Genomic DNA, 22,802 nt, shown 5'->3' with positions numbered 1-22,802 from the left:
AAGCTCTGGGTCTCTGCAGTGAAAATAGGCCAGTAAAGTAAATAAGCCACTCTGATCTTTATTTCAAAGGAAGAAATATGATGTTTATCGCAATAAAGTAAATTCACAGAAATGTGTCAGGAATCCTCCGCGCAGTGAAGGTGAGAGGAAGAGGGAGAGCAGGGGAAAGCGAGCGAGACAGGAACAGAGTGAGCGTGTGTGTGGGGAATAAAAGAATGACACTGCAGGAGCAGGAGAGCCTCGGGGTTCCTGCCGTGCTCTCATTGATTTCTCATTAGTAAATTCAGACCTCGATTTCATCAACCCCGCCACAGACAGACGGCTAACGAAGGCATGGCAGCTACTTTGGTCTTTTTCCCACCAGAGGGCAAATTTCCACTCTTCTTTAGCTGGTGATTAGGAAGTGAAGAGGATCTGGACTCAGTCACGCAGCCTCCCGCTAGTCTCAGGTATGAAATCTGCTGCGAGGCTTTTGACCAGAAGGTCTCTGCCCAATTAGCCAGTCCTGCAAAACAAAAAATAAAAAACAGAGGATTTCCTGCAGCATTCTGCAGAGATTGATGCTTCATTAGCTCACGTTGCATTGTTCCTGCACGTGGATCCACTGGAGAGGGGATCCTGGACGAGCTGGACTTACAAAGACGCCGGGTCTCAGACGAATACTTTTCACCTAAACCCATCTCTGAGAAGCGTAGAGAAAACCCTGGTCAGATGGAGCCTCTCATTGTCTGGTCAGGTGTGATGATTTCAGAGCATGCACAGCTCCCAGGTCGGGGCGTAATGTGCACTGAATGGTTGGTTAGCTGCATCTTTTTCAGCAAATTGGACGGGGCAACTAAACTTAGGTGTGTTCGCTCGGTCAGGCACATTCATCTCAGAAAATATACCGAGGCCTCATTAGATGGCACTGTGTACTCTGCAGCCACTGGGCAGAGCTCGTTCTTCTTTAGTGTGCACTTTATGAGAGTAAAGATTGGTTTTATCTGTCAAATATTGTATGAGGGGAGAAAAACTGCAGCTTCTGTGGGCATGTAAAAGAGAATATTGTGTTTTACTGCTGCTGGAGACGGACAAAAGAGACACTGCTGCTGATATATCAGCCAGAAGATCAGGCGGATTGTTGCTGGATAGGTTTTCATATCTAACATCAATGCACTGGACGGCAATGAAAGAGCGAGTGTGAGAGTGAAAGAGGGAACAAGAGAGAGGGCGATGAGTTTTTCACGGCCAGATAAGTGCATGGAGATGAAAGAGGTCGCTATTGATCTTATCGAAATATAGAGGGTCCATTTCTGACTGAACATACACAGGCTGATACACTCCCCTCACACTAACACACATTTATAAGGCAGTGTACAGATGGAGAGACACACACACACACACACTCTGCTGCCTTTAATTAATTCAGTTCCCCAAACAAAATAACTGCAGAGGCACGAGGTAGCACATATGGGTGTGGTGGTGCACTCGGAATCAATCTGAGACAGCCGGCCTGAGTTCTACGGGAGCGGGTGGACGGACGACCGAGCAGCTGCCAAACGCCGCCAGACACCTGCCCGCAAAAATAAAGACGACTGTGAGGCCTGGAATAAAGATTATTGGTTGTGGGCACAATTACAGCGAAGATTAGTTGTTTATCCAGTGAGGAAAAGATACCTGACAACAGAAGGAAGTTCCCGCGTGTTTGGTGATACAATGGAGGATCTTTGCTGGTTTTCTAAAATCCTGTACAATAATGAAGAGAGTATCTTTTTGGAGGGTTTTGGGAACAATAAAAGCAACAGATCGTGTGGCGTTCAGCTCGCCTTCATTAGCTATTACAAGTTTCTGCACCCTTGTCTACTCGCTATTCATTTCACATTGGGTCTAAATATCAAACATGTCTGATCAAACAGGAGAGAAATTAAAAGCGTGTAAATATTCTAAGATTTGACTCATGGTTCTTGGCTTTGCCGCAAGGCAGTGACGGCTGGTGAACAATATTCTTGGTGGGGCTGTGCCGTGCCATACTCAGTCTTCAGCAACCATCTCACTATGATTTAATACAATCTGCAGGATACCAGCTCCATGTGAAATAGTATTTATTTCATCAATAAACAAAAATAAACATGTCAGTCATTTTACACAAAAACAGATAGCTAACAGTTTACTGGTACTGCACAAACAAAAAACTGAACTTCGAAAACTACATCTAATTTATTATATACAAAATAATAATATAAATAATAAAAATATAATTGATAAATAATGTAAATTATTAATAGTTGTTGCAGTGTGCTCAGACAGTAAGTAGAGTATGCATCATTAGACTACAGACTGAGTCTCGTTCTTAGTGTTTACTAAGTACACATTCCTCTATTTTTAGAGGAAGTGGAGATGTGTCGTCAATCTTTATACACAGTCTATTTTCTATAGCAGTGCTATATCCCAAACGTACCTTGACAGTGTCTGAAGAATGTTATAAAAATGTTGTGAATCTAATAGTTAGCTAGAAATATTGCACTGCCATTGTTTACTTGCAACAACCAGTGCAACTGCAACGCTAACAGCAATGCTAATAATAGCTACCTAGCCCAGCAGCCGTGTACACTGCATTAAAATACTAATGATTCCTGTACACTTGTATTGATGTGCAAGATACAGAAGTGAACCTGATACAAACAAACACCCTCCGGGTCAGTCATGTTGTGTATTTACAAATATCGCCACAGGAGATCGTCTAGTTCCACTAAAACCCTGTGGCCTGCAAGTGTTCAGTGCTAACTTGCTGTTTGTCATCAATCAGAATCTGGTTTTATTGCCAAGCAGGTTTACACATACAAGGAATTTGTTGTGGTGTATTTGTGCAAGTATAAATATAGAAAATATAAAAATAGGAAACTTATAAAAATGGCCATGGAAACTGTTGCTGCTTAAAAACCTCCTTTAATGATTTTGGTGGGGGCAACCATCAAAGGGATTGCTGGCCTCAAATCTTTAGATGTCAATCAAAGGACTAAAAACTCTATAGACTGTAGAGGACGTTTCTCTGGTGCTTTGATCCACCAAACGTATAAATAGCAGACCGTCAGCTGAGAAGTCACAGTCCTCGTTTGTGAAGACAACAATCCTGACCACGGAGACAACAACTGATTTGTTCAGTAAAAATTCATCAAGACGACACTGCTCTTTTAACTACAAATCCCCTTTAACCAAAATGGACATTCCGGTAAAACATTTTTCTCTAGTAATGTATGTTCAGGTTGTGTTGAGTGGACTTCTAATAATGAATTCCATGCTTCTGTTTTTCAGACTCGTGGAACATTGAAGTCTAGGATTCAGGCTCTGATAAAGAAGCTCAATGAGGACGATGAGATTCAGAGGAAGAAGGCGAGAGTGGCAGCTCGCCCGAAAGACTACCTTAGCAAACTGGCTGCACGGGGCATCAAGGTTAAGATTCTGGAGGAGAAGGTGGCCCCTTTAAAAAGGGATTTCAGCAGGGTTGAGCTTGTGGTGACAGAGGTGGAGGAAAGGCAAGCTCACAGCCAAAAGATTGACTCCATGCACAAGGAGACTCAAACCAGCGAGCTGCCTCAGGATGAAAATAATGCTCTTCAAGAAGAGCTGATGAAGCTCAGAGCTTCTTATCATGAGGTCTGTCTAAATCAGACTCTCAACGAGGAGAAGTTGAACGCTGAGCTCCAGGAGGAGAAGCAGGAGAAGAAGGTTCTCCAAGAACAGCTGTTGAAGCTCCAAACTGCTTATCATGAGGTCTGTCTTAATCAGACTATCAACCAGGAGAAGTGGAACACTGAGCTCCAGGAGGAGAAGCAGGAAAATAACCTTCTCCAAGAAGAGCTGATGGAGCTCAGAACCTCTTATCATGGGGTCTGTCAAAATCAGACTATCAACCAGGAAAAGTTCAACCATAAACTCCAGGTGGAGAAGCAAGAAAATAACATTCTCCAAAAAGAGCTGAAGAAGCTCAGAGCTTCTCATCATGAGGTCTGTCGAAATCAGACTATCAACCAGGAGAAGTTGAACACTGAGCTCCAGGAGGAGAAGCAGGGAAAGAAGGTTCTCGAAGAAGAGCTGATGAAGCTCAGAGCCTCTTATCATGAGGTCTGCAGTCTTCTGTATGCAGCTGATGCTTCCAGTAGTCCGCTCAATGGAGAGAGTAAGGAGGACGTCACTGAGGAGAAGTCTCTCTCCAGTGTTCTCCCAGAGAAACAAAAGAAGCCTTCACTCTGGAAGAGATTCCGCCACGCTCTGGGGTTGAGAAAACCACAGCGTTGGAAGAAGTCAGCAGCTCCATCTAACAGCACCTGAGCTGACCGTACCTTCTTCACCTGCTTGAGGACTGGCAGGGTTAATGGAGGGATTTATGAAGTGATTAAAATAAATGTTTTTCACTATTTTTACAAATACTTTCCTGGTTTTTGTGTGTTTTTTAAAGGAAACATAAACTTCAAGAGCTTTTGTTGGACCTTCGTATGGGCACAGTCATGGAAATCGCAGTGGAGTGCTGCTTAAAGCTGTTCATTACTGTATATATTTATCATTGTGTGCTGAAAACCAATGATTTCAGCAGGGTTGAGCTTGTGGTGACAGGAGAAGGAGAAGAAGGTTTACAATCAAATTACAACACAACCCTTTACTAAAGCTAGTTAAAGTTTGAATTTCCCTACAGGGATTAATAAAGTATTTCTGATTCTGATTGTGAACTTGCTTCAAACTTCATTAGACATCTAAAAAAATATATACATATATTTCGAAATATTTTTATTTTATTATTTCATTTTTACTTAAATTTTTTTTGTCTTATTCAAGGTAAATGCGGTGAGTGGTGGGGCGGCGCCCTAGCGCCCTCTATTGGCCAGCCGCCACTGCCGCAAGGAGGGAATTGAACCCTGATCGTCAGTACATAAATGATTCTCCCGCCCATCATCCTGGACGCAACTGTGCAATGTTACAATAAACATGGCTGCCCCTGATCCCAGGGGCAGCCATGTTGTGTAGTAAAATCGCCATGGAAACTGTTGCTGCTTAAAAACCTCCTTTAATGATTTTGGTGAGGGCAACCATCAAAGGGATTGCTGGCCTCAAATCTTTAGATGTCAATCAAAGGACTAAAAACTCTATAGACTGTAGAGGACGTTTCTCTGGTGCTTTGATCCACCAAACTTATAAATAGCAGACCGTCAGCTGAGAAGTCACAGTCCTCGTTTGTGAAGACAACAATCCTGACCACGGAGACAGCAACTGATTTGTTCAGTAAAAATTCATAAGACTACACTGCTCTTTTAACTATAAATCCCCTTTAACCAAAATGGACATTCCGGTAAAACATTTTTCTCTAGAAATGTATGTTCAGGTTGAGTTGAGTGGACTTTTAATAATGAATTCCATGTTTCTGTTTTTCAGACTCGTGGAACAGTGATGTCTAAGATTCAGGCTCTGAGAAAGACATTCAAAGAGGACGATGAGATTCAGAAAAGGATTACAAAGAAAATAACAGCTCACATTGACAAACTGGCTGCAATAAAGGCTCAGGATGAGGAGCTCAAACAGGAGAATAAGTTTGTGATAAGGGAGAAGGAGATAGGGGCAGCTCGCTCTAAAGCCAACAATAGCGAACTGGCTGCACAGGGCAACCAAGTGAAGGCTCTGGAAGAGGACACTGTGGCTCTGAAGGAGAAGGTGGCCCATTTGAAAAGGGATTTCAGCAGGGTTGAGCTTGTGGTGACAGAGATGGAGGAAAGGCAAGCTCACAGCCAAAAGATTGACTCCATGGACAAGGAGACTCAAACCAGCGAGCTGCCTCAGGATGACAATAATGCTCTTCAAGAAGAGCTGATGGAGCTCAGAGCTTCTTATAATGAAGTCTGTCTAAATCAGACTCTCAACGAGGAGAAGTTGAACGCTGAGCTCCAGGAGGAGAAGCAGGAGAAGAAGGTTCTCCAAGAACAGCTGTTGAAGCTCCAAACTTCTTATCGTGAGGTCTGTCTTAATCAGACTATCAACCAGGAGAAGTTGAACGCTGAGCTCCAGGAGGAGAAGCAGGAAAATAACGTTCTCCAAGAAGAGCTGATGGAGCTCAGAACCTCTTATCATGGGGTCTGTCAAAATCAGACTATCAACCAGGAAAAGTTCAACCATAAACTCCAGGTGGAGAAGCAAGAAAATAACATTCTCCAAAAAGAGCTGAAGAAGCTCAGAGCTTCTCATCATGAGGTCTGTCGAAATCAGACTATCAACCAGGAGAAGTTGAACACTGAGCTCCAGGAGGAGAAGCAGGGAAAGAAGGTTCTCGAAGAAGAGCTGATGAAGCTCAGAGCCTCTTATCATGAGGTCTGCAGTCTTCTATATGCAGCTGATGCTTCCAGTAGTCCGCTCAATGGAGAGAGTAAGGAGGATGTCACTGAGGAGAAGTCTCTCTCCAGCGTTCTCCCTGAGAAACAAAAGAAGCCTTCACTCTGGAAGAGATTCCGCCACGCTCTGGGGTTGAGAAAACCACAGCGTTGGAAGAAGTCAGCAGCTCCATCTAACAGCACCTGAGCTGACCGTACCTTCTTCACCTGCTTGAGGACTGGCAGGGTTAATGGAGGGATTTATGAAGTGATTAAAATAAATGTTTTTCACTTTTTTTACAAATACTTTCCTGGTTTTTGTGTGTTTTTTAAAGGAAACATAAACTTGAAGAGGTTTTGTTGGACCTTCGTATGGGCACAGTCATGGAAATCGCAGTGGAGTGCTGCTTAAAGCTGTTCATTACTGTATATATTTATCATTGTGTGCTGAAAACCAATGATTTCAGCAGGGTTGAGCTTGTGGTGACAGGAGAAGGAGAAGAAGGTTTACAATCAAATTACAACACAACCCTTTACTAAAGCTAGTTTGAATTTCCCTACAGGGATTAATAAAGTATTTCTGATTCTGATTGTGAACTTGCTTCAAACTTCATTAGACATCTAAAAAAATATATACATATATTTCAAAATATTTTTATTTTATTATTTCATTTTTACTTAAATTTTTTTGTCTTATTCAAGGTAAATGCGGTGAGTGGTGGGGCGGCGCCCTAGCGCCCTCTATTGGCCAGCCACTGCTGCAAGGAGGGAATTGAACCCTGATCGTCAGTACATAAATGATTCTCCCGCCCATCATCCTGGACGCAACTGTGCCACTTTTCACACTGTTATTTTAATAAATGCAAACTTCTCATCTAGCGTCGTCCGTCAGAGAAACAACGGACTTGGCAGCTGACGCGGTTTGGAGGAGAACAGCAGGCGGAGCGCATCCTGTGATCATGAGAGTCTATCTGATCTTCTTCTTCTCTTTTCTCCAGCACACACAAAGCTCGTGCTGCAGCGGGCGTGACTGCGCACAGAGGCGGCGGATGAGGCGGAGAGCGAGGGATGTGTGTGTTGACGGACAGACGGAGATTTGATGCGTCGATCATCCTCACACTGGGCCCTTAGGGACGGGGGATTAGTGGGCGAGAGCAATAACTAGTATCCTGTATGGATCAACGCTAATGAGTTGGAGTTGTTTATGCATTTCCACTGAGTTTTTGAATCATTATTTTTGTTTTAATTGACAAACTGTGATTCTGTAACTTCATCCTGGAAATAAAAACAGCCTGACTCACTCACACACACGTAGGAGGGGAGCGAGCAGTGAGCCCCACCTCGCCGAGTATCACGCAGTCTGGAAGTTTACCTCAGTCTGGGAATCGCTGGCGAGGCACAGTCATAAAATAAAAATGATGTTGTCTCCCGAACCCACAGTGTTTGTTTTGCTCAAATTGTGAAGCAGCTCTGATGTGAAGGAGAAGGTAATGTGTACCTCAGACCAAGGAAATAATTCTCCAGCTTCAGTCTCTGCAATCTGTCAGCATATGTTTTTATGTTTCTGTCTGTCTTTTGAAACCAAACTAAGCTTCTTAGCATAAAGTTTTATTCAGCTGAGTGAATGAATTCCCTCGTCTCGTCTCTCTCCGTCTCATCTCAGGATCACAACAGGGATTGGAGGACACACCTCATGCCCTACAAACCTCCCCAAGAGGAGCTGGGAATTTTCAGTGTGTGTCTGTGTGTGTGTGTGTAGTTGTGTAGTGGATGTGTGTGAAGGGGAAGCAACATCTCGCCTCCTCGCACTGGAGGAGAAATGCCCTCCAAGCATAATTGCTATGGATCTTCCCGCTGCATAAACGGCGTTATCACAGTTTGTCTAATTGTGAAAGCTGTGATCAGCATAAAGGAAGGGTGAGCCTCGTTTGTGTTTGTGTGTGTGTCTGTGTTTGTGTGTGTGTCTGTGTTGGGAGCTGTCTTCCCTCTCCTTCCCATCATCTTCCTCGCTTTATCTTCATAACAGTAATTAGCTTAAAGGTCGGATTTGCGTAAAGAGAGAAAGTGGATGAGGCAGCTGAAAAGGAAGTTCGATGATGACGTAAAAAACACGCCAGTGGACGCGTGGGGCACTCGTGCACAAACACAAAGCTCTAGAAGTGCATGTAACATGTGACGATGTATGCATCACACCAGGTTGTGTGTCCACAACACGCATCATCCTCCATGTTTCATTGCAGTGCCATCTTTGGACCAATCAGCACAATGGGGCCAAAAGTATGTGGACACCCAGGCCCCTTTGTTCACATGGACTAAAAATAAAGATGGACGACATTTTGACATTACTTGAAAATAAAGGACTTCACCATGTGTGTAATTCTCTGAGGACAGCTGCAGGTATTAAACGTGGGTCTCAAACTTTACACCTCCAGACGAACACCTGACACCCAAACACGCACACTTTCTGTCAGCTTTGACGAAAACCTCTCAACTCTGAACAAGACATGTCATCTCCGCTGCCACATAAGATGTCAAACCAGATCCACACCACCTCCAGCAGGGAACAGTGATTATCTATTCCTCCCACCTCCTTACTGGCCTTTTTCATTGGGCTGCAGCGTCTCATCTGCAGCGTCTGGAGACCTGGTCTTCACTGTTCATTTCACCCCCGATTGAAGCGCGGCGGCTCGGAGCTTTTGCCCTCGCGGTTAAACGAGTGGAGCTGTTCTCTGAAGTGAAATGCACCGGGCGGGGTGGCCTTGCAGTCACCAGCTATAAAGATGCTGGTGTTCATTTTGTGCCCTGAAAGCCTCTGGGCAAAAAAAAAAAAACTGAGTATCCATCTCCCCCCGCTGTGTCGTTGGGAATATATGAGGATAGATATGGAAAACACATCCTGTAAAAACGTCTGTTAAACAAATAGCAGTAGATTACCAATCGCCTGTGACCAGCTTTGTTAAACTTTAACCAAAAAAACGAAAGAAAAAGTGAAACGGACGTATTTACACACGTTTACCACCAGAAAAACAGCAAAAGAGTTTGAATTTATTTGAAATGGTGTCCACACTCAACCGATCACAAGTCTCAGCAGTCAATCGTGACATTTCCCCCCTTTTTTATTTCAAAACAAGAGAATTCAGTCTCCCAAGTGCACCCTGTGACCTGGGGAATATGCAGCATGAGGACGTAGGGCCGCGGACGCATGGCGGAGAAAACACACCGAGCCGGTGCATTTACATCCTGTACAAGCTTCCGTTAAACAAAGTGATTCATGTTTCCAATAGAGGGATACGGCAGTAGATAACCCATCGCCTATGGTCAGCCTTGTAAATGAAGGGGGGGCGATGGTGAAGGTGCCCTTGAGAGATTAGTGTGTGTCTTCAGTGTGTGTGTGTGTGTTCAGTGTGCCCAGCGGGTGAGGCAGGCAAAGTAGAGGGAGGTTTGATGTCTCCCACACATGAACCATGATTAACACAGTTGGGTTTCAAAGATCTGAGCGCCGCCAAGAAATGGTGCTTAACTGCACTCGTGTGAGCGCACACATCGACGTGCACGCGACTCACACACTCACACACCAGAACAAATACTCCCACGTTCAGAGACGGAAGATGACAGACACAGAGGAAAAGAAAAAGGATCGGTAAATTACAGCTCCACAGCTGTGCCACGTGTATTTAAATATGCCATATTACAAATCATTACGCTCTATTCATTCTCTGCGTCTCTCTTCAGACAATAGCTCTCACTTCAAAACAATTAGAGCGCAATGACACAAACGCTTGATGAAAGTGGCGCCGTTAGTCACAATGACTGAAAATGATACAAATGATTAATGCACAGACTTGGTGGAGTCGCACTTTTCAACAAAAGCCAATTGAACCCCCCCACCCTCCCTCCCCCTCTTCCTCCCACCGCTGCCGCCGCCTCCAGCCGCCGCCCGCCACCCCGTCCACCAACCCCTGCACCCACACTCGCGTGATTGAACCGTGGCGTAATCTGTCATTCAGTGTCGCCGACTGCCAAGATTTCATTACAATAGGAAGTAATGTTAGAAAAGCAATTATTCCGCTCCCATAATGCACTACTGCAGCACAACGGTGACCTTTTCCGTCTGTGATTGTTCATTTTCAGAGAGTGATCTCCGTGGTGAATTTACATGAATATCAACACACTTCGGGGGAGAATATGTAATCTCACCTCTCGTCTTTTTCTCCTGTGTGGGAGGAAGCTAAGTACAAACTCAATCAAGCTTCTCCAAAATAAAATGAATTAACTAATATAAGTATTTTTTATGTTAACCAGTCGTGGTTGATTTGGCGCCACCAGCAGGTCATAGAGTTCTGGAGGCGGCAAAATAAACTATTTTAGATTTAATAGCTTTGGGAAGACGTCAAACAATAATCAGTGTTTTCTCCATTATTGTCTAAAAACCTGATCTGATTTAATGCCGCTCACATCATGAGTCATCATAAGTGAAAGGAACTTGCTACCTGGCAGCTCCGCATCCAACATCCCGAGTCCTCCATTATCCCCTGACGTCATTTCATTCATCTGATTCACTGATTATAAAAAACGACCTGTGTCTTATTTTTAGTGATTTACTTCCCGAGTTCATCGACAAACACGTTACGTCTGCAATCAGCTCACATCAAACAAGACATCGGTTTAAGTTTCGGCTCACATCCATGTCTGCACGATATAGTAAAGAGTTTGAACAAATTTGATAGAAGGATGAAAGTCACAATGACCTTGACCTTTTGACCACATTCTGAAAGTTAATCTTTCATTTCATGTGAGCACTTGAACCAAATGTGTGAAAAACATGGAGTTGACTTTGCTTCAGCAAACCTTTGTGCAGCAGAGATTCACAAGCAACCCTTGTATGACCTGAATCCATACATCAGTAGACGCATGTATTTGTCAAAACCTCAGATTTGTCTTCAACTAAAAAGCACCACACTGTGACCGATTGGGGTCACTGCCATCGTGGACGTCTGATGCTCCGTCTTCTATCGCTTCCCTCGCAGCGGTGGCATCTCCCAGGAAATTAACCTCGCATGTTTGGAAGGAAATGGAGGAGGCAAAGTTGAAGAAATGCAAACTGTTTTCGCCCCAGTTAATGTGACGCGGCGACACAAAGAGAAAACAGAGTAAAGCGCAGTGTCAAAGTTTTGTGAAGGGCAATCAAACGCTGCGGATAAAGTGTTATAGCTGTAACATCTAACTGCCTCCGCCTGCATCTGAACTCGTCTCTCCCCTCAGTGTTTATGCTACCCCTCGCTGCGCAACCTCTTTTTCTCATTCTCCTCTTCTCCGTTTGATTTCTCAGAGCTTGTCATCCCGGGCCCCGGCTTGTCCAAGAGACTCCGAGCCATTAAATATTCATCCGCTCTCATCAATTGCTCCCCCAGTCCGTTTGGAGGAGGGGGGGGGGAAAATGACATTGAATTATTCAGGGCCCAATAAGGGCTATTTCTGGCGACTCGGATGAGGTGGTGCAGGCGGTGTTTGTGTGTTTTGATGTGGTGGCTCTGTTAACTCTGTGTCCATCCTCAGCTGACATAATTACAGGCATTACACCATTATGCAGGGGTCATCAAATGCCCACTTTTCTCCTGACTGCAATTTCCCATCATTGCTGCACAGCTCAAAGGCTTCAATAGATCAACTAAATCGCTATATGATGTTCTGCAAAAAGATCTTTTCCTCGTGCGCAGATAAGAAGTGCGAGCGCCCCCGCAGAAATAAAACGTACACACAGATTAAAGCTGACCTTCTATAATGTCTCACCCCTTTAGTCTCAGTGTCACACCAGAATAAAGCCGGTCTGATCAGAGAGTGAGCGACTTCACATAGCGGCGCAGGGCCAGAGGAAGAGATCTTCATGAAAAGAGAGATCACAAACACAAATCAACATCTTTCCAAAGCCAGAGAGAACATCCAGTCTGGAGACGCTCATTTAAAATGGACAGGTCGTGGATGGTTTTCTTTTCAGAGGCCGGGGAGCAGCGTTTTTCTCTCATGAAGGAGTGAGCGTGATGAGCAGGAAGCAGAAGGCGGCGAGGGGAAAACATCTTAATCACACTCAGCCGAAGTGAGGAGGGTTTCTCTCTGCTCGCTGGGTCACGGAGGTCCCACTCCTCCGTCCAAAGATAGTAACATCTGAGGCTAATTTGCCCAATAAAAATGTCACTTACAGATAAGTATTATGAGCTGCGTGCTCATTATTCTGAAAGGATAAGGATGGGCAGTCAAGTGTGAAATTTCGACACTGGCACAAGGGGAGGGAAACCACTTAACTGCTGAACGCTAAATCCAAAGACCCCGGGCTCAGGCTGTACAGATACGCTGTTGATGAAAGTAAATGACGGCCACAGTAAGTTCCATTAGCTCATCAGATAGACTCCAGACTTAAAATGTTGAAATAACCTGATTGCTTTAACCCTTTCAAATCTGAAAGTGTGCATTCATCAAAGATTCTTCCTAAATGAGCTCAATAAGTCACGTAGCACAAGTTAAAGTGACTTTCCGATTGGTTGAAGGGACATTTACGAGGACCTCATTTATTCCGACATCAAATAACCCTGATCCTGCAGTTCATTCCCGTTATTCCCCAATTGAAATCCATGCATCTGTGGCTGAGCGGCTCCACCTCTCCCAGCAGTTAATGTGGATCCAGCTCGTAACTGTGATTTTATTTGGAATGCGTCCTCATAAATAACGTTTTAAACCGGTCGGGGGAACATGTCAGCAGCGATGATATACCGTGACCACGTTTATCTATTCATTAATATTTCCTCCTTCTGTTGAAACTCATGTTCAACCTCAGCGCTAATTAATTACCCGCAGACGATACATCAAAGTGTAACCTTCCTGTTTCTATGCCAGACACACGGAGGTCATTCACAGGTCACCGATTCAGCAGCACCTCTAACAGCGGAGGTCACACGGATGTCACATAAGCATATAGAAACCATCTGTACGTGATGGGGAGGACGTTCTGCGTCTCTCTGAATGATGAAACCCCCCCCAGATCAGCCCCAGAGCCCCTGGACCTGAGTAATGAAAACAATTAACGTCTCTAATTACCATCCTAAATCAGCGCTCAACACGCTGCCCATTGATTTCATAGACTCCCTGAGTTACGAGCTGCTCCCAATCGAACGGCATGTCACGTAAAATGCTTTACGGCGGGCCGATCCCGCCTGCCAACATCTCGCAGGCAGAATAAATCTCAGGAATATAGGCACAGGAAGCCCCGTCATCAAGTCAAAAAGGTCTGAGGGGACGTATGCATCTGGCAAACGCTGGAGTCCAAGTGTTAGAGCTAATAGCTGTGAGGTAATGGCCTAATCACTCAGTGACTTCATGATTGCTGCAAATGCTATTTGTAAATACAACATTTGCAGATGAATACAGGTGTTTATCACTTGTCTCAGCTGAGTGGGGACGATGTGAGAGGTTACCTGGCGAGCGTTAGCACAGAGATGCACGACTTGGTGTCACGATGCCAAATCTCAGCCAAACAACGAGACGCTTCTCCGCTTTCTGAGGGTGGAGTTACAACCCAGAAAACTAAGATGGAGCATCAGTGTTTTACAAGTGCATCAGCTCTGTTTTATTAGCAGAGCCGCCGTGTTTTATTAAGCAGATAACATGTAGAACAAGAATTAAAAAAAGAGCACGCTTTTATTTTACAGTGCAGCCGAGGCTCAGGAGGATAAAGAAAGAGAGGGATGGAGAAGCCGAGAACAAACGCAGAGGGCAAAGGAGAAGAGCATCTCTTTCCTTCTTTGTTTTATTTTTTTTGTGTGGATCTGCACTGTAGCACTGACAAGAGAAATGTTAACTGGCCTGTACATTGGAATAACAATACCGAGCGCTGACAGGCAGATAGCTGTTGACAAAGCCTCCCCTGACAGAGCCACACAGGAGAGGGATAAAAAAAAAAAAAAAAAAGATGAGCCGGCGTCTGTCCTCGCAGCGTGAAACCCGCACACAAGCACCAGAGCTGCAGAACAAATAACACAGGCAGCAGCAGCACGGCCCGGTGACTTCTCTCAGACAAATGCACACCTCCGTGGTGTTTGAAAAAAAAACAAACGCTCAAATCTGATCAGATGCAAAACACGCCGGAAGAATTAAGCTGTTTGCAACACGGGTGATAGGATATCTCCTCCTGCATCACAGCTTAATAACAGCTAAGTACTCTGCTGAAGCATGACCCCATCTATCGATCACCGTGCTCACCTGATCAGCAGAAACACAAATCACACACACACACACACGTGTTCGCAAAAAAGACACAATCTCGCACAAGCAAAAGACAGTGGCAATTTCAAGATAGCATCTGGGCGAGCCCGGGCTGCAATCTCTTCGACGTGAGTGATGTCCGCTCATTTCCCTTTGGGGATGAAAAAAAAAAAGAAGGGAAGAGCAAGGGAGCCTCTGCTTCTTCAACCACGAGGACAAAAATTATTGTGTTAGGAAGAAGCAATAGTACAGAGTCCACCAGGAATATAATCAGGCTAAAAATAAAAACCTACTGATCAAGTTATGATTTGGATTAATACACAGGAAGGATATCAGGAGGCTCCACGACAGAGCCTGTAAATAAAGACGGATGACACGACAGCTCCCCCAAATAAAGTCAGAACATCTGGATCACCTTCTGGTGGCTGGCTGCAATAAAGGTCATAAAGCCTGCACAACTAAAAAATCTAAATCCGTGGTTATTCTAGGAAGTTCTTATCACACTGATGTGTGGTTGTGTGTTTGTGTGAGACTGACTCCCGACTGGTCAAGCACATGTAGAGGCGGGACCTCGATACCATAGATCCATCTGCCCATCACTGCGGAGCAGACTCTGGCTCCAGATGATGTCATAATTGCAAGATATTCAATAACTGGGATATTTTATTATGATTTTAGATTAAATCACTTGGATTTGGTGATTTAAAGAAGAGCTGCTAGCTTAGGCTACTGTCAGAACTAGCTAACTGTGTGCTAACATCTGCAGCTTTCGTCAGATTCACCTCAGATAGTTCAGATGGTGCCGAGCAATGAACAGCCTTTTACTCCAAATTAGCCAATAACAAACGAGAGTCTGTCACTGGAAGTCTTACAGGAGCGCTTTGGATGAGTTAAACTGAGGAGCTTTTCATAAAAGATAAATAAAACCGCCAAGTAAACAGCCTGAAGCTGCAGAGAGTGTTGGCTCCATCAGCCAGCAACAGGAAAAAATGCCAACCAAACACAAACTGCTCTATCAACAAACATCATAAAAAGAGAATTTTATCGAGGGAAGGACTATGATGGGAGAAGATAACGGGAAAAAATGGATACGAGCTTTACAGCAAGCTGAAATAAACTGGAACGATCTAACTGGACAAAGAAATTAAATGTGTCGGTGAATAACCAAAGACTAATATTACACTAAATCTATTTTATGAACATAAAGCGCAATTTTCGTGTTTGTTCTCTTCCATGGAATATTAAAAAAAACAGATCCGCACCATAGCGACGGCTCTAATCGCCAACCCTTTCAACTCCGTCCCTCCCAGCAGGCGCCGGAACAACAGCTGGATTGGAAATAATCCAGCAAATCAAACCCGCCCCTGCGTTTGTTTGTGACGGGACGCAGGTGCTGCGAACACAATCCGCTCCCTGCCAGACTCCATATCTGTAATAGACTGAAACAATAGACGAGCGGACACAATGAAGCAGCCGTATTTATGCTTGTCCTTGTCGCATCACATCAGTCTGGACGGTGCTGATGGAGCCGATCACAAAGAGCCTCCTTTGTGAGGCCCGTGGGCGGTCTGCCGAGCCAGGGGAGGCTGGCACCGCGTCAAATAATGTGGGTACGTTCCCCATCAACGTTTGACACAGGCTGTTCAGTGGTGGTGACACTAATTCTGGCCCTTTGCTGAGTATAGATGGTTCTTCATGTGGCCCTGCATCTTCAACAGGGAAAACTCGTATCACAAGTTATTTATAAAGAACCCAGAGCCGAGCAAAGTGCTGTACAGTAAAATCACAAAGAGTAAGAATGGAAAGAATGTTTTGGATCGTAACCACAACAAACACATGACCTACATTACGTATTAACAAACATCTCCTTGTCGTGTTGCGGAGAACAAGTTGGATTTAGCTTCTACATTGGATCTGTTAGCCGACCCAACTCCAGCCAACACTGTTCATCGGCCTCCTCGCGGACACCTCATCCAAAATTAGAGCATGGAGTGGATTTCAAAATGGCCCAGTCCTGTGCAGCGCACCACGGCTCAGTGGAGTTAAAAGTGGACTGGATCACGTAAACACACAAACCCCCCCCCCCCCCCTTAAATAGTTTACAATCTTCACGGTTGCCAAGCAATGAAAGAATCTCTCCAGCGTCGACCTGATCCTTGGCCCCCTTTCACAACGAGCAAAGTTGGTGAAGATCGATACGGCGGATTATTGCTTTGTGCACACAGACACAAACACACAACATGGTTAGTTTGGTAACCTTAGACGCTGTAAGGATTGTTTTCCCTGGTTTCATTTGTCATTTAAGCCAGAAGGACAAGAGCACAGGACGGAATTGTGCAGCAAGATGAACTAAACTTAAAATCTACCTTGAAATGTGCAATTTCATGGTTTTTAAAGGAAAACCAGACAAAGACCGGTGATGCTGAAGAAATCAAAATTTTGAAAAAAATGTGGAAATTGATTACTCGTCCTCCCCGTGGCTTCATAAATTGGCCGCGGAGCAGAGGGTGAAATCGTGTTACAATTAGTGTGGTTTAGAGGTGGGCCCAGCTGCTGCAATATGAACCTTGGTTTATGAGAGCAGCTGTGGCCAGAGTGGGGAGAGAATATTGAGAGACTCCCACCGTGCCTTCACCTATCGGAGGAATGTCTACAGCCAAAGGGTTCAAGAACAAATAACCACTACAGAGCCATCGATAGCTGCTGCGTATTGATCCAGCACCACCTCTGGCTCTCTCAGGCGGAATAAACAACCAACCTTGGCTCCTTCCTTCTCAACTGCAGGTACTTTCTTCGACTTATATCTGAATTTCATGTGTGGTCATTACATATTTTTCTCCGTCTGCCGGCTGAACAGCAGGACCCTTTTCAATACCAGAGAGGTTTATTTATTTTGTGGTATAAAAAAGACAGAATACAAGATGGACATGCCTCGCTCCCTCTTCGCCTCCTTCTCACCCCTTTGGTTATTCAGCAGCTGACGGGGTCCAGCAGGTGGCACATGGCGTTGTGGGTTGTGTGTATGCATGCATGGTTAAAAATACCTTGACCCTGACACTAGTCCGAATGCTGCCTCGCATAACAGAGATAGTCTCACGGGTGCCCCAACTGTGCCTCCTCCATTCCAGCAAACGTCTGCTCTGTGCATGACATTCATGCGTGTTTGTCAGTTTATTTATAATTTTTCATGGAAACCCTTCAAGCAGCCAGCACTCCAATTAACCTGTTGTCCAACAGAATTACATGGCAGGCGGTGGCATGAGGTGAAAACTCTGGAATAAAGGCCGAGCGATATGTGGCATCCTCTGTTCCGTTCTTCAACATTTATTTTGAAGTCGAGAAAGATTTTTTTCTCCTCTCGGATTTTCACTTTTATAAACGGAGAAAAGTCTGACCCAGGAGAGCAGGCTTTGCTCGGATTCACTCCCTGACTGGCATTAAAGAAGTGGGGGAACAAACTTTTGCATGATCCCTGTGCGTCGCTAAAGCTCGACTTGGTTTTAAAACGCAGCCACACTTTGAACTCTGCAGTAGAAATGATCGGCCGGTGACTACTTTAGTAATTTTTCTTCATTTCTCTGAGATTCTTCAAATGCTTCATGTCTTTAAAAGCTGTACAACCTCAGCTGAAAGGTTGTGTCGGTCAATGAACCATAACAAATGATAAAAGTACTGAAATTGTGTGTTTCTGTTATGTTTTGTCATTGCTAAATAAACTCGAGCGTAATGAGGATGTGAAATGTGAACAACAATCTCCTGCAGAAACCCTCTGGCACCACCAAGTGTTGTTGTCACATTTCGTACAGCATGTAACGCAACAACGTCGCCACAAGTGTGTAACTTGATGAGGTAGAAGACGGAGGTATTGGCGCTCTGCTGCAGAAAGAATGATTGTTCTGACGATTATAGTTTTTATTTGAGATAGAATTAAACAGGATCATGCAAACATGACAGCAGACGTCGCTTTTCAGAGTTTTAAATGAACATTAAGTGATTTGGTTTATGTTGAAAAGACCAACAAGCTCCACCTGTGATGACTTGCAACTACAAACACTGCAACAATATGAGAGAGTTTCTTACTTCATGAGTCTAGAAACATGAAAATCGTCCGGGTTCAACTTGAAAGGCGAAGCGGCTCGGATGATAATGTAACACAAAAGGTTGGAGAGAGCTGTCGTACGCTGTTTACTAACCTCGTTAAGTCTGCGGAGGTCAGGGAGGGAGTTTTACATCCCTGCGAATCATCGCTGAAATCAAAAAGATTTACAAATGTTTGATTTTGTCAGCAGAAAATCTGCAGCGCTGAGATATGTAAAGACGAGTGTGAAGAGGAACAACAACTACAGAGATGAAAAGATGCAACTGAGGAGGCGGAATCTATACACAAACCCAAAATAAGCTCAGCCTGGTTTCATAACTGACCCTGCGGACTGTTCTCCGCTCTCAGTCAGGCATCTGGCCGTCTAGTTTTTTACATGTTTGGACAGGTGCGATGATAGGGCATGAGTTTGGGTGAGAGAGCGGCTCCACACTCAGTGAGATGCAGAAAAGAAGGCAACTGAGCGCTTCAGTTCTCTTGCAAGTTGCAGGTTGGGAAATAAATAAGGCAAAATAAAATTAAATATACATGGATAAATCTTGATTTGTTCTGCCCGCTCTATATTTTGCGATGGATTCGTGCACAGACAACGCATTCTCAATTTCATATTAATAAAAATTAAACGCAGAATCAAAAGTGCAGAACACATTTTAAGCCTAAGTCCCATCGTTCCACCAAGTTTCGTGAAAATCTGCTTTCAGGTTTTTCCATAATTTTCCTGACAAACAAATCAACAGCACGACCTTCTCCGGTGAGCTTAACAGAAGAAACTCAAGAGGTATAAAAAACCTCTATTATGGCAGGTGAACCTCAAACACTGGTTTTTTTTGTGGGGGGGAAAAAAGCTCTATTTTTATTTCTCTTTTCTTTAGCGGCCCGCTGCAGCCGTGTAAAATCACTATGTTCGAGGCTGGTTCCTGCCGCAGCTGAGGCACTTTGCTGTGACAGTGAGTGGTGCTCCGTAAGCACTTAGCAAGGCAGGTCCTCGACATCTACCTCCTCCAGAAACAATGGAGGTTTGCGGGGAAGAGACAGCGAGAGGGGCGGTCGATGTCTATTTTAATGCGCAGTGATGGACAGGCTGACAGCGGCGACAGCGGCGGCGCCCTTGTTCCCTTCCTCTTCCCTGTTCCTTCTCCCTATCTCATCTTCTCCGCTGCTGCGATGGTGATGGGCCCACAGCTGTGACACATGTGGAGTGTATCTGTCACAGGACAAAAAGGCAATCGGTCTAGCCATCCGCTCCAATATGGAGGCATTTCTCGTCTCGCTGTCACCGGCGCAAAGAGGGTCGTGATCAGGGAAGCTGTCGCCCACCTCTGCACACACGACAAAACGAATTGGATCTTCCTCTCGCTTTTCATTCCCGGCTCCTGTGCTACTATATTTTCATGTTCCTTGGCAGAGTCGTGAAAAGAAAAGGTTTTCCAGGGAGAGAGGGAACAGAGAACACTTCAATTTTAATATTAAAAAATTCAAATTAACTTGATGTCTGAGGCAAACCGAAGCCACCTCCGTCCTTTAATAAACAGCATCCACACCGACATACACGGTACGAGGAGTTTTTGCATGGACAGCACTTCCCTTAATATAGAGGAGATAAATAAATGAACATATACAAATAAACGAAGAGAGAGAGAGACGGAGGAAATGTGAGAGCAGGTGCCAGGCTGCCCACCTCTTCTGCTCCGGGAAAACACGACACCTCTCCGACCTCTGTCTGAGGCAGAGCGGCGAGGGTGGGGGGGCGGACGTGACTCACTCAGGAGGCAAACATCATTTTTATTTAAAATATTTTCACACAGACAGCCGCCGGGATTCATTCATCTGGATTTAGGTTCTCCGTGTTTTGGCCTTCTTGTGTGTGACGGGCAGTAATTAAGTATTAAAGGCCATTTTGAATCATCTATGCTCTGATATTATTGATGGTACGGATCATAAAGATGTCAAACCCCGTCACGTCCAGCCATGTCCCTGAGCACGGGAGAAGAAAGGGGAGGTGGCATCAGATGTCTGACGATGGGACGAGAGAATCAAACGTGCTGTCGCTGAACTGACAGGAGGGGTGAGGGAGGATCGGCGGGAGGAGAGCGGGTGAGGGGAGTTAGTATAACCAGCCTCTGAGTATTCGCTGCCAAGTTTCCTGCCTCTCTCTTTATCTCTGTCTCCCTCGCTGTCGTTTTTGAAGCTGCAGTGAACACAGGTGGTTTTTTGCTTTTTCTACTCCAGAGGCCGCCCCCCCCCCCCCCCCCGCGCTGCCACCCGCCGCCCCTCAGCTCCGCCCTCGGTAGTTTATTGGAATGGCTCCTGCGAAGTTCTGATTTTTGTTTTACCACTGTTGTCTTTACTCGCCACCTGTCTACACACACACACACACACACACACACACACACACAGTATTAGAGGCCATCTTTTACTGTCCAGTTGTTGTAATCCAGAGCAGACAGGCTCGTGGCCTTCAGCTGTTACTCCAACAACAAAGAGAAGCGTTGAGTGATTGAGAGTTTTTTTTTTTTTTTTCTTCATTCGACTCTCGGGCTACATGGGCGGGAGGAAAGTCTGCAGACAACACGTCGGGTAAGAGCAGAGAAATAAATGATGACACCAACAGCATCATCTAAATGATCTCGTTAGCTAAACACCACAGACTGTAATAAAGATGAAGCTAAATAAAAATGAATACATTATTTTTAATTTGTTATTTGATGATATAAAAACGGGCGGAGACGTCGTTCCAAATGATGCAATCACCACAAGATGGCAGCGTTCATATCCGGGATACTTTGGCTTCATGTCTTGATGGTAGGAGGAAGTGAAGACACGTTGGCCATCTTTATTTACAGCGAAGCAAACCAGCTACCGTCTTCCTCATTTTCACCACAGACATGGAGAGTGGTATTGATCTTCTCACTGAGCCTTCTCAAGATAATTTAATTATGATATATAGAAGATAGAATTACACATATAGCTCAGGCTGCGCATTACAGTGCTTTTGAAGATCGATTTTTGGCAACTGAAAGTAGATTTTGAGGCTTTAAGTGTCTTTTCCATTCTGAATTTTTGTGGTTAAAACGGCAGAAGCATCCTAAAATCATGCATGACACTCAATTATGCTGCTTTCCCTGCTAGACTCATGAAGCAAGAAATGAAAAACAACCCTGCAGCCTTATAAAAAGCAAACCTCCACCTTTGATTTACAAATGCGACTGTATGTCTGAGCCATGCCAAGTTTAGCGAGGGGGGGGGGGGTGGGGGTCCAGTGGCCTCCAACTGTGTGTGTGTGCATGTTGTGGCGCCAGCGCTGAGGCTTGGCACAAAGCAGGCGGTGCCACCAAGAGGGGTTGGTGCAATGGGGCATGGTCCATCTGGCCATAGTGGGCAGGACAGGTGCTACCTGTCAGCGGTGAGAGGTTCAGAGAGTGAGACGCACGGAGAGGAAGAGAAGGAGGTCGGAGTTCGTCAGAAAGCACAATAATGAAAAGACGCGTCGTCCGTCACGTTAGTCATCAACTCTCCCACGTGGAAAAGCTCACACGAGTAAAAAGAACAACAATCTGCTGAGCTTACGCACGAGAATAAATCCCATACAGATGTGCACACACACGTAGTTCACCTCGTTACATCATCGCCGTCCACCAGGCAGATTCCCCACATTATCCGCGGAGATAAGGGAAACAGGCAGACGCTGGGAGTCGTTAGCGTAAGCTCGGTAAACTCATCTGAAATCTACGTGTTGTGGAACAGCGGAGCTCAACAAATCTGGACATCGAATTGCCAATCAGCAGAAAAAACACCCGCTCCCTCCGGCTCGCACACACCTGCACGCCGACTTCCTCGACCTTTGCCCCGTTCCGTCTGTCAATTTGTGCAGCACCTCTCCATTAGACGGGCGCTGACATGGCAGCTCCCGGCCCCAAAACAGTGTTGATGCTCATCATCGCTGCTAACGGTGTTAATGTAGGTCCACTCTGAACCCACGGAGCCAGGTGGACATTTTCTCACTCCCAGAGAAAGCGTGTAGTGAGTCGACGCAGCGCTGCAGCGATGGAGTTCGGCAGCCGTTATACATTGCTGTGACTGCTTGTCTTTCCAGGCTATTTCCAGAAGTACTTTAGACAGCA

General features: G+C 45.1%; 3 protein-coding genes across 9 annotated transcripts in view; 2 read left to right on the top strand and 1 right to left on the bottom strand.

Moving 5' to 3' along the window:
- The window catches only part of LOC109646547 (receptor tyrosine-protein kinase erbB-4-like), a 198,817-nt gene that overhangs the window by 138,784 nt on the left and 37,231 nt on the right, over positions 1-22,802 (bottom strand). The window lies entirely within an intron of this gene.
- LOC138407059 (cilium assembly protein DZIP1-like) lies at positions 3,047-4,406 on the top strand. Its single transcript, XM_069521406.1, has 2 exons — positions 3,047-3,208; positions 3,292-4,406. The coding sequence occupies exons 1-2, from the start codon at positions 3,197-3,199 to the stop codon at positions 4,306-4,308; spliced, it is 1,029 nt and encodes a 342-aa protein (XP_069377507.1). The 5' UTR covers positions 3,047-3,196; the 3' UTR covers positions 4,309-4,406.
- On the top strand, positions 5,160-6,635 carry LOC138407058 (centrosomal protein of 83 kDa-like). Its single transcript, XM_069521405.1, has 2 exons — positions 5,160-5,320; positions 5,404-6,635. Exons 1-2 carry the CDS (start codon positions 5,309-5,311, stop codon positions 6,535-6,537), a joined length of 1,146 nt encoding a protein of 381 aa, XP_069377506.1. The 5' UTR covers positions 5,160-5,308; the 3' UTR covers positions 6,538-6,635.

Source organism: Paralichthys olivaceus, chromosome 24 (assembly GCF_024713975.1).
Source record: "Paralichthys olivaceus isolate ysfri-2021 chromosome 24, ASM2471397v2, whole genome shotgun sequence".
NCBI lineage: Eukaryota > Metazoa > Chordata > Actinopteri > Pleuronectiformes > Paralichthyidae > Paralichthys > Paralichthys olivaceus.
Note: the sequence above shows the minus strand (reverse complement) of the source record. Positions and strands in the feature narration are given on the sequence as shown.